Here is a 12,473-nt window from a genome sequence, read left to right as displayed (position 1 = left end):
CCTTTACGCCGCGATGACTGAATTTGGTATCCTCGCAAAACTAATACGGCTGTGTAAATTGACGTTGAGCAACACCAAAAGCTCCGTCATGATTGGGAAGGACCTCTTCGAGCCGTTCGATACCAAACGAGGTTTCAGACAAGGTGACTCACTATCGTGCGACTTCTTTAACCTGATGCTGGAAAAAATTATAAGAGCTGCAGAGCTAAACCGAGAAGGTACAATCTTCTACAAGAGTGTACAGCTGCTGGCGTACGCCGATGATATTGATATCATCGGAAGCAACAACCGCGCCGTTTGTTCTGCTTTTTCCCGCATGGATAAGGAGGCGAAGCGAATGGGTCTGGAGGTGAATGAGGACAAGACGAAATATCTCCTGCCATTAAGCAAACAGTCGGCGCATTCGCGTCTTGGCTCCCACGTCACTGTTGACAGTCATAACTTCGAGGTCGTAGATAATTTCGTATACCTGGGAACCAGCATCAACAACACGAACAATGTCAGCCTCGAAATCCAGCGCAGAATAACTCTTGCCAACAGGTGCTACTTTGGACTGAGTAGGCAATTGAACAGTAAAGCGATGATACTCAAGGTAAAGTTCGAAGATGAATAAGTTCACATTACGAGGATCTCGATGATCCAAACCTGCCGCTTGAGTTTAAACGACTTCAATTTCCGTTATCACATGACAAGGCCAATCCTTGAAAGTTTGTGGTCTGTATTTAGAAAGCTCATGCTTTTCTCATTGTCACTTATATGTGACATGTTTACTGACCTCTAAGGCGGAAAATAGCTCGGCGCAATATTCGTGGTCATGTTTTTTATGATTATTTATGCAGAGTAAAGATAAATAATTTAGTATCATTATTGTTCTGTCTGGCACTTTATCTTCAGACTTTTACAATTCGAAGAAATCGAATATCACTAGCTCGTTGGAACTGATGGCACCGAATGGTTAAGAGCTAATACATTAAAATCATCTGCAGAAAGTCGAGCATACGGAAAATAAATTATGATGTAAGAGCAACAGCTTCTCTTTAATCGACTAAATTGTACTGCCTACTCATGTCGCGGCTCACACGTTTAAAATTTCGGACTGCTTGGCAATGTCGTCATATAGTTGAAACTAATTAAGAATTAGTAAAGACTGTGCTCGACGACAGAGTGGTTGTGATCTCTAAAACAAATAAATTCAAGAATCACTGTGATTAACGCAATATCTTCTCGATAAATGATAACGAGATTAATAACTTCTACGCCCCTGATTAAAGCTCTCATATTAAACCACTGAGAAAGCTAAATTCCCACAAAGTAAATTGAGTGTATTCCCTCATTTTAAGACCCTACCATTTGAGGCTTATTAATCCGTTGCGCTTGTCGACGCCTTTTTACGATGCCATTAATTCACCGTATGATTTATGAGTAAGATTTCGAAGCATGAAATGACTGCACTTACGCGATGATTAAAGATAACACTCATTTTAAATTAGTTGCATTAGCGGCTAATTTCGATCGAAAAAGTCAGCCAGTCAGTAAAACAATAATTAAGCCATAATGAAGTGAGGAGAGCGTACAATATATGAATCAAAAACAGCTTAACCTTGATATTAGAACGTCTTCTCAAGAGTTCCGTAAATAACACAAGCGCACACAACGCAATTTCCAATGCACATATCGGAATGTGTACTTACTTTGGTTGAATATATATATAGCATATATACAGACATATGTACATATATATTTGTAAGTGGTGTGTGTGTGTGTGTGTGTGCACTAATGAAAATGAAAGTGTTATTTCGGTGATCAAGTGAATGGCGTATTTATTGCTGTCGATTGCGCGGACTTGAAACGTTTCCTTCACAAAACGCCGCTGGTTGCCTAACAACAACAATACGCTATATATAACTACGAAAGAAGCTAGGAGCAGTAGTTGAAATAAATGCGCTAATGTTTACCAAAATTTTTCGATATGATAAACTCCAAGTCACGGCTATAAAATTGAAACATCAGCAGCACATATACATACACATACTCACAATAATAGTATATACTGTATATGTAAGTGAGTGAGTGCGTGCCTTGCAGCCATAATTACAATAATAACGAAATTTCTAATTGAGTGATGAGGCTGTGAAGCGTATTAAAAAGCTAAAAAAATTAGAAAAATAACTCCAGGCCCACCTGAGCCATGCAGATTTTTTCACAATACGCCAAATATATTAAACATGTTATTTTTTATTTTTTTTATTTATTTATTAAACGATTTGTTTACGCTTACAAATTACAAAAATCAAATTTTATTTATTTACTTAAACATTTACATACGTATCTCTCTTCACATAATGTCTATGTAATTGTATTATGTGCGCGTGTTGATTCAAAACATACATATAACATAACGGCTTTTATCATTATTATTAGTTTTATTTACAAGTGACTTTTATTACTTAACTCGCTAATTATTACTTAAGATTTATGGTTTTATTTACTAATCTATTGAATAATTAGTTTATTCTCATTTTCGCTTACAATTAAGCAAATACTCTATTGACGCACTCAAGTGGTGCTGAGTGCCAAATATCTACATTTTGGTGGCAAAAAAATTATTTTCAACTTTCCTGACTTTTGCTAGCTAATCAAGAATTCATTTATGTTTAATAGTACATTATAGTAAATTTAACAAAACTTATTACAAAAACAACTGTAGTTTATATACTGCGATATTATGCGCTCAACTAAATACTATATACTCACAACTACGCACACATATATTTGCATGTATCGTAGGTATGTATGTATAAATATGTCCAACAATTACGATTTATACAATTAATTTTCATTATGCTAATATTTGCGCCACAACTATTTGATAGTAAGTCACGACACACACAGCTTTATCACTATTGACGAAATTGCTAACAGCATCGGCTACTACCGTTAGTCATTTAATTTTTACACAAAACACTTAATAACTTCCAAGCAACACTGCGCTTTTTTTCGCCCTCGCTTATGAGCTTACATCGACGGCGTCGCTGTTGTTCGTTACATTTGCCAACGGCTCTTGCTTCACCAGCACTGCATCCTCGCCACTGCCGAGCGCCATAGCATCCACGGACGATGAACGTGAGACGGATAACTCTACGTCTGCTTCGCTGCCCGCATAGTCGGTGTCGTTTTCGGCGCCACCAATACTCGTGGGCGTGTACTGCTCTTCGCTGTATGTGCGTTGGCCCACAAAGGAGCGTATCTCATCGAGATAGTTGTCCTCTCGATCTGCCTCATTCGAGGAGGGCGAGTCCCCGAATCCTATACCCAAACCGTTCGTGTCGGCTTCATGTTTCTTCAGATGTCTGTCGAGATTCGTTTGCTGACCGAAACAGCGATCGCACAGGTGACAACGGAATGGTCGCTCCTTATTGTGTATATTGCGCACGTGGCGCTGCAGGTTCGATGATATACTGAAAGCGCGATCGCAGTACTTGCATGTGTAGGGTTGTTCGCCGGTGTGGGTGCGAACGTGACGTGTCAAATTGGCTGAACGTGGGAACACCTTGCCACAGTACTTGCATGTGTAACGATCCTTGATTTTGCCGGAGGCCGTCGCCAACATGCTGCCGATGAGGCCGGCAGGTAGTAAACTTTTATGAAAAACTGGTTCGGGCGGAAACGGCATGTCAGAGCATTGAAGTGCCCTATCAAAGGCTGGCCGTCCGCCCATTGGTCCTAAAAAAGGAAACGGCCGTGGAAAGATATCGTTTACCATGCGCGTACGATTATAGGACAGGAAAAGCGGATGCTGCTCCAGTGGTTGAAGGCAATCAAAGTCGACGGACGCTGAGGAGTTCGCATCGTTCGCCAACAAATTGACTTGCTCTTTACTTGGTGGCGAAGGGGACGGTGTCGGGCCGGGCGAGGCCGTTATCGAGGGTGTACGACTGAGCTTGGCGCAGCGGCGTGCCGTTATTTTATGGCTTGAACGGTTGAGTAGTTTGTGGTGCTGCGCGCGAATTATTTTAGACTCCGGCTGCTGTTCGGAGTCAGACTTGTGTTCGCTTGGTGTGGCCTGGTTGGTGGAACGATCACTATGCACCGATTGTGTGTCGGCTGTTGAGCTGCAGCTGGTGGTGCGTGCTCGTTTACGGCTTATGCTCAAATCCAGAGGCAGTTCAGCTGCCGCTGCGCTGTTTGTGGCTTTGCTGTGCTCTTCATCCGATGGTTCAGCTGGCGGTGGAGTGCTCATTATATCAATGGATTTCTGAAAATAAATGGTGGGATGTTAGTTAAATGGCCGCACACGATGCTATTGGCTTAAATCAACTTACTTTATCATCTTCAGTATGCTTGTTGGAGCTGTTTTCAAACTTTGTCAAATCCGCTGCTTCGCTTTCCTCGTGTTCTTGCACGTCGACGTCTTCATTTGTTGTGATTTTTAGTTCAACCGAAGAGCTGGTATCCTCATCACTTTGTTGATGTGTGGAAAAACTATTTTGCTTGTCATTGAAATGCGGTGAAGACAACGCCAGCGCGAGTTGTGATTTGACATCCTCATCAACATCCGTGGCTAAGCTGAGCGTGGCATTAACATTACTATTCGATTGCTTCAGGCTGTGCTCACTCGACGGCGGTGAGGCGTCGCCGGCGCGTATACTCTCGCCAAAAGCAAAATTGAGGTGTTGTCGTATGGCTTTAGGCGATGGTAAACTGCTGGGCACATTGTGACCGCTTGGCGTCGGCATGCCCGGTATACGCATATCCAAATTGGTTTTCGGAAACAAGAACGGGAAGTTAGACGCCTGCGCTGGACTTGGCGGAAATATGCCCTGCAAACCGTAGGCAGCGGCAGCGGCTGGGAAATTCGGAAAGAACGTATGAGGAGGAAACAACAGGAACGGATGGGTGGCTGGCGGCATGCCTGCGCCCGGTAAACCAGCGCCTGTACCGTTAGTATTTCCCGCGGCGGCGGCGACGGCCGCATTCATCGATTGTAAGACGCGTGACTGCATGGCCTGCTGTTGGTGCGACGGCAAATGTGGTGGCAAATTCACACCGGATCCAGCTGATGCGGGCTGTGATGGCAGCGGCACGTTGGTGGGGTCACAGAAACGCTTGTGCTTTGTTAACGAGGTACCCGTACTGAAGCTCTGGCCGCACTTAGGACATCTGATTTGCATGCGACAGTCGGCGTGCATGCGCTTGTGACGGCATAAATTCGAGAATTGAGTATACGCCTTGTAACACACCTCGCACTGGAACGGCTTCACCGACGAGTGGATGTGCGTGTGCTGTTTGAGGCCGGACGATGTACCAAATGTTTTTCCGCACTCCGGACACGCGTGACTTCTGGCACCGATGTGGTTGGCACGAATATGCCGCTGTAAATTCGATGGATCACAAAATACCTGTGCCAAAAAATAAACGAAACGAAAATGAAAATGATGAAATGAGACGGGAGTACACGAAGAAGTACAGCTTGTATGTATGTAGGTTTCTACACACAATCAAGATTAATCGTATAAGAAATATAACGTATAAGCATACAACAAACAACTACAACCACACAGAAACTAATGAAAAAAGAGATCAAAATTATAAAATGAGCAACGCTTAGCGTCAAATCGAAATCAAAAAGCATATGGCGACCTTAAATGTACCGTAACAGAGAACGGACCAACGGACGCGGCCAAATTCGGTGTGAGACAATGCGAAACGAACGGCAGAGATGCGAGACGACGACGAGCAACGATGGCGGTATGAGTTCAACCGAGTCGCCGAGTGAGGCAAGCGAAGTGAAGGTACATGGCTCAACGCAACGGCAAAGAAGCAACACCCCGAAACGGGGTAAGGCAGCGTCGCTGTTTGTATGGTAAGCGACTTCGAGGTTCAGTGGTAGCTGCAGCGGAGGTCGGGCAATGAAAAGTAGTGTTACACATCGACGAAATTGAGTACGCCATCACAAGCAGGCCTAAATGAGCATTACACATTTTTTTCCACATAAGATGCCAGTCAGAAGGCGAAGTAGTGGCAACAACATGGCCTTAAACGGCCACAAAACGCTACCGTTTCAAGCGGTAATCACAACCGCGGCGACTGGAGCGCGCATAACAGTTTGCAATGGCAAGTAAAAGTGTGTGTGTGTGAGCGTTGATGGTGGCGGATCAATTGAAAAAATCGAAATGGAAATGAAATCAATCAATCATAGCAAAAGTTTTAGAAAGCAACAACAAATAGTTTGCGGGCAGTGAAAAACATTAACGTCAGAAATCCAAGCGGAAAAAACAATAACTCGAAACAAGTAATACCAATGTTCGCCTAAACGGATCTGCGTCGTATGCAAATGTGCGCTGCGCAGGCGCAACAACAACACAGACTTGCTGGCCAAGTGGCAAATTGACTTAGAAGACATAGAGGTATATAGCAAAAGCAAAACTGGTAAAGATTACGCAAATTTCGAGTAAACGAGCGCAAGCGCGCTCCGCCAAGTGCCAAAACGAGAGCAGCTCCAGCAAGTTTAGCGACAACTCCGCCACCCACAACAATTATTACTTTCAATTGTTACAATTGTGTGCGAAAAAAGTTAAATACAAGTGCCACACCAAAGCGAACCGATTTTTTTCCGTCGGCGCTTATCGCGCGCAGGCGCAAACCCGTCACCGCAGTTGAAGAGGACGGTACATAGCAAATGACACAAACAAAGCGACCAGGTGTAGATTACGGCACTGGCACTGCTTGCGGGGCAAAGCCAATAGGCAACAACAACAGCAAATATATTACAGAAAGATTTGCGCGAATTTGTTGCGCTTGCCGCTGGCACTAAGTCGCCCGCCCGCGCCGTTAGCACCTGGAGCAAAGCTACGATTTGTTTTTGGTTTTATTTGTTGAGCGCAGGCGTGTAAGGGACGCTTTGCTTGTTGTTGTTGCAATTGTATTTTGTTACCGTTATTGTTGTTGTTGTTGCCGTTACGGACACGGGTCCCGCGCACGATTTGCTGCTTTTATGAAACTGTTATGCCTAATCATGCTGTCATAATGGCACCGACTCTGGCTGCTCGCCTGGCCGATTCGCTAGCTGCCACAATAGCTCAATGGCTGACTTGGCAATGTCTCCCTGCCTGTCATTGTCTGTCTGTCTGTTTGTCCGTCCGTCTGTGCTTGTATACATTTCTATTGCGCTGGTGGAGTATGTGCTTTTGTGCGCATTAGATTCGGTGCTGGCGGATGATCGAAGTACAGCCGTGAAGCCGTGAAGCCGTGAAGGCTTTATTGTCTTTCATTCCGCTGCACGTATGTATGTGTGTATGTATGTATGTTTGTATGTGCATACGCTTATTTGATTTTTATGTTTCAATGGCGAAACAAGAATAGCTCGTGCTATACAACATCAAATGGATTAAAGTAAAGTCGATTGAAGTATACGATGAAGCACTTTTGAACGTAAGCTCACTTCGAGCGCATGTTATTTATGATAATGCTGATTTTTTGTGCTTTTATTTTGCGCGCGCTGTTATTTTTAGCGTGAATGGCGTAAAGTGAATTGACTGACTGCGTTCGCTCTGCGCCAAGTTAATTTGAGTTATGCGCGTCGCTTTGGGTTGCGATGGCCATTTGTTGTCGTCCAACCGTCCGAACGATTTGCTGCGCGATGTGCTCCTGCGACTGTGTCAGTGTGTGACACGACCAACTGTCTGCACGCTCATCGCGCTAACACCCTCGATCGGCTCCTTTGCACGACGCACAGCCATATTGAGCTGATGGTGTTCAACTGACGCGCTTGCATCGGAATGCGGTTTTCCGAATAGCTGACGCAAATGATCGTAGCGCCAACGCCTGCCGACAATAAGAATTCTTCGTATGCACCCACTCTGTTTTTTCTACTTCGTCAGTTTCTAGCGCTGCTGTGACACCTCCGCTAGTGTCTGCAAGCTTGCCTACTCCATTTCCAAGAACTGCATTGTACCAAATCTGTGAGCGCTCGCCACGCATTACACATATATGCTAACGCGTCTAAGTAGCGCTTACGAAGCCTACACTGGATGAGCGTGTTTCGAAAGAAATCTTTTTAATTTCTGAAATGACCATGCAAGATCGATCAACCGCCGAACAATTGTGCAGCCTCGTTGTAATAAATTTAGAGTGCTGTCTGATTACGCGTTGCGGGTGTATCTTCACAACAGTTGTGCTCATTTTGTGGCACGATCACAGTTGCGCGCGCAGCGAAGTACACAATGCGCACGACACGTTAACTACTGAAACAATTACCGCGGCGTGCCAGCGTCACGCGCAACGTAAGCTCATCACAATGCGCCCATTTGGCTGCGTAACTGTAACCAGCCGCATCAGTTGATCGATCGATTGATCGTTCGATGGTTCCTTCGTTTTCATCCATTGACCGTTTGATTGCGATGTGGCAGCAACGGTAAAGTAGCAAAACACGAATCATGTTTGTTGCATGCCGCCTAACCACAACTTGCCGCTACATGTCAGCCATTAAAAGCATCTTTCGAGTTGTTTTCAGCCACTGAGAACCTACTTACTGCTAATGACCCGCAATTCGATCGACATGCAAGTCAAATTTTCACGATAAGCTCACCTTGTTGTTGCGTTAGATGCGTGTGAGCGTGTATTTTGGGAGAGTGCGAGCTGCTTTTTGCTTTCGCTGTTGAAGTATGTGGCATTGTCCATCAATCTGAGCTGCTTCCCGCTTGGAAAATCTTTTACAGGTTATAGAGTTTAAGGGATTGAAGAATTCTTTTGGCGTTCTGATTTCTTATTCGACGTTCTTTTTTACGTTCTAGAGCAAATTGCTTTGTGTAACAGCAACTGCAGCCTAAGAATATGCCAAATTTTGAGCTTATATATGTATATACAAAGTGATAATTGTCACCTATTTCATGAAGCAAGCACTCAGTTTCCGCGAAGGTCTAGCTATTAGCAGCCGTTTTGATGTGTGTGTGCATTGATGTATTTTCATAATTCACTAACAATCGTGGCAAGTGCTCAATAACGTTCCTTTTTTTGTTTGATTTACACCTTTCGACCTTTTTGAAGTGTGCGGGCGGACGTCACAGCTCTAAATTTCATCATTACCACACTTTAAGTGCTTTGGATGAGTACACGCCCTGATTTTGAATATTTCAAACTCATTTTTCTTTTGTCTCATTTTTTTTCAATTTTTTTAATTTTTATTTTTGAGTTAGTTTTGATATTCAAACAATGCATTGAAATTTTTCTATTTCGATTTTGTATTGTTGTTATTGTTTTTCCTGCTGTTTGTTGTTATTCCAGTTACAATTGTTATTATTGTTGTTAATCTTTGGTTGTTGTATGTGTAATTCAAAAGTAAGTGGCCGCTGGCTATTGATCTACTAGAAATCAAAAGTATTTTATCATCAGCATCATCAACACACAGCGACGTTGGCAGCGACGGCAGCAGCGCAGCACCTCATCACTCATATATTCATAGTCATGTTCATATTCCTGCCTGTACTCCGACTTGCTTTCGTTATACATTTTTTGGAGCTTTTTTGTTTGAGTTTTTTTTGTATTTGTTTTTTTGCTCTATCAATTCTCCAACGCTTTATTGTTTCGCATTTCATGCATTACTTTGTTAAATACCACATTGTAATGAAATCAATGATTTTGACATTTGTCGTTGCTACGATTTGAAATGGCGTCCCACACTACGTCCCTTAACCCAACAGCGCTAACAATAACGCTGGTCTTTCAGGTCTATCTATGTTGCTGTTGTTGTTGTTGTTGTTATGCCTTAATTGTTACATTTTGGCGCTGGTTGATCAATCTTCGCACTTTAAACATTAAGTACCGTGACATTCCATTAATTTTTATCTTATTCATTATACTATTTTCTTTTCTTATTTGAGCACCTCGCCCCCCTTCCACCTACCACCTGCTTTTGAAAAATTAACGCATGCTACGTTATCTCGGATTTGTTGAAAACATACCGCTACATACACAAACACCCGGGCACAAATAGCACATAGCGAAGGTGTGTTGTTGCTGCGAGGCGCAAGTTTGTCACAAAGAAGATAAATAGACGAGGCGGAGTCTCTTCAAAGTCAACAACTCGCATACAGCTCGCACAGGTGAGCGCATTACGGGGTGCGGCGCGCTGCTCCACAATGCCACACTCTGGTCGGCCGGACAATCTATTTCACTTGAGCGGCAAAACACGTCTGAGCTGACAGCCGCTGGCCGCGAGCTGCGCGCTGCTCCAGCTTCAATTTGCCGCTTGGCAGAAATGTGCTCGTGCTTTTGGCTATTTCGCAGTTTGACTAATGTATATACAAATGATCAACTACTGTTGGCTACTGCACAGCGCTGTGTTTACAAGGACACGAACACGTGGTGCGCTTATTAAATACAACTCTAAGTAGACACGTGTTCGCGATTTGCGATAACGAAGCAAGCAAAGGCTTCAAGAAAGGTTTATAGTTTCATAATTACATGCTAAGTATTCTTAATATACGGACTTAAGTTAAGTGATGGTGGTGAACGAAACGTCTGACATCGAAGACTTCCAGTACCAGTTTTATTGCAAAGTACCAATAAGTTACAACAGTGTACAACCGCTTTGTCGAATCATAAGAGACTTGGCGATCCGTCAATAGTATTTGGGTATCAGAACGGGCAGTCGATGCTGTCTAAGTGAGGTTCTCTGTAGATACGGGGATCTACTCCTTGGCCTAACACAACCTAAGGGTGCGGAAAAGTACCGTCTAGCTAAACTATGAAAAGCTACGCCTTCACAATAAAAAGAGAAACTAATATGCTTAAAAGCAGCACAAAATAGCACAGCGATCGGAAAGTACATATGTATATTGAACTATGAAACTCAGCCACTATCAACGATTTGGCGGCTGACTTAGGTAAAGTTTGACAGCTGTCAAATTCGATCGTGGGATGGGAAAAAGCAAGAACAAAAATCAGCGCTTTAAGAGTCTGTTAAAGTATTTGTTAAATATTGAACTCCAAGAGGATTGTCTGGTACCTTATAGGCACTGAAATGATATATAGATTTCGTTCTGAGACGGTGGATTCTTGTATCAAGAGACTATAACGGTTTCGACTCGTTACTTTTTTCAATACAACATACTAAACAGAAAAGGGGCATTGCTTCGTGGACATACTTTCACTGGTGCTTGAATGGAATTTTTTGTCATTCATATGATTGATAATATATAGGTTTTGAAAACCGAGGCGAATGTTAAGTGAAGTTGAAAATTGAAGAGTATTGAATAGCTATTGGTACTGATCACTTTCAAAGTTGGCACAATCACTCACTCGAATTTTACAACCATATAAGGTACGGAATTTAGTAAGTAAAACAAATAAGTCTAAGTTACCCTTTATAAAAAAACAATACTGAAACTCACCTTTGGGCAATTTTCGCAAGGATACTTTCGCACTTCGTTATGCGCTAATGCGCGATGCTTCAACAATAAAGGACGATGACAAAATGGCTTGCTGCACAATTCACAGGGGAACTCGTCTTTACGAAATGAATGCTTGGCAACCAAATGATGATCCAAACTAGAAAAATAATTTTGTCATTAGAGAAATATATAATTTTTGAAAATAAAATAAAAATAAATATAAAAAACAAACTAAACAAATCAAAAATAGTTGAAAGTACAATACAATTACATATTGTACACATATGCTAATGCAATGCTATGTTAAGCTACGTAGCAATCATGGCAAATGCGCTCAATGCCGACCAACTCTATTGTCTAAATATTTGTCTACTCGTTCGCCTGTCAACAATTAGCCAAATGATGTTCAATATTTAATGTGCGATAAGATCGCACTGCGCCAATATGTACAATCCCGACCGAAATCGCTTTGTGAGTGCAGCTGTTGGAAGCCATGCACAACAGTAACGACGGGATTTGTGTCCTTGATGCGTGCATGTCCGCTCACTCACACACACACACACACACGTATTGAAATTCGAAATATGAAAATCCACAATTTGACGGCTGAAGATGCTTATCGCGCACGGGTGGTCAACGAGTGGGGCGCTGCGCCATTGCTTGGAGTACCGCGCGTAATGAGGTAGCACACATGTCAAGCGGCTAATGCAAGGATACTCTGCCGCACTTACAAAAGGCGTAAGCTAAGTGAGCGCGTGGGTGTTGAGTGGTCGGAGGCGTTGTTGTTTGAATTTATTTGTATTTCTGTGGGGCGGTTTGCATGTACATCAAAATGAATGAGTGCACGACAAATATCAGATAAGAGCGCCAACCCAAAAGGATGACGGGAACGCGACGATAACTAAGCAAATAATAGACATACGAGCACATATGATTGAGCGCATAAAGGCAAATGTGGTGAATTGAGGGCGCGCTTCTCAAGTGGAGGCGTGCTATGTGTTTCCCCCACACATTTATATTTGTATTACTGACCGCTTTGGGGATGTGGGGCTCATGTAAAATTCAGCGAATGCCTGATGGCGC

At 43.0% G+C, this 12,473-nt stretch overlaps 2 protein-coding genes across 4 annotated transcripts in view; one reads left to right on the top strand and one right to left on the bottom strand.

The window, feature by feature from the left end:
- Positions 1-12,473, top strand: part of LOC105212879 (dynein axonemal heavy chain 7) — a 370,911-nt gene that overhangs the window by 103,419 nt on the left and 255,019 nt on the right. The gene's annotated exons all lie outside the window — the stretch shown is intronic.
- Positions 2,909-12,473, bottom strand: part of LOC105212892 (transcription factor hamlet) — a 68,574-nt gene continuing 59,009 nt past the window's right edge. For all 3 annotated transcript variants that reach the window (XM_054226802.1, XM_011185232.3, XM_054226803.1), the window contains 3 exons: positions 11,391-11,547; positions 4,323-5,399; positions 2,909-4,255 (listed from right to left, as the gene is read on the bottom strand). In XM_054226802.1, the coding sequence (XP_054082777.1) occupies positions 3,008-4,255; positions 4,323-5,399; positions 11,391-11,547 (2,482 nt within the window). In that variant the 3' untranslated portion in view covers positions 2,909-3,007. The remainder of the gene's footprint in view (positions 4,256-4,322; positions 5,400-11,390; positions 11,548-12,473) is intronic.

This window comes from Zeugodacus cucurbitae, chromosome 3, assembly GCF_028554725.1.
Source record: "Zeugodacus cucurbitae isolate PBARC_wt_2022May chromosome 3, idZeuCucr1.2, whole genome shotgun sequence".
Taxonomy (NCBI): Eukaryota; Metazoa; Arthropoda; class Insecta; order Diptera; family Tephritidae; genus Zeugodacus; species Zeugodacus cucurbitae.
Note: the sequence above shows the minus strand (reverse complement) of the source record. Positions and strands in the feature narration are given on the sequence as shown.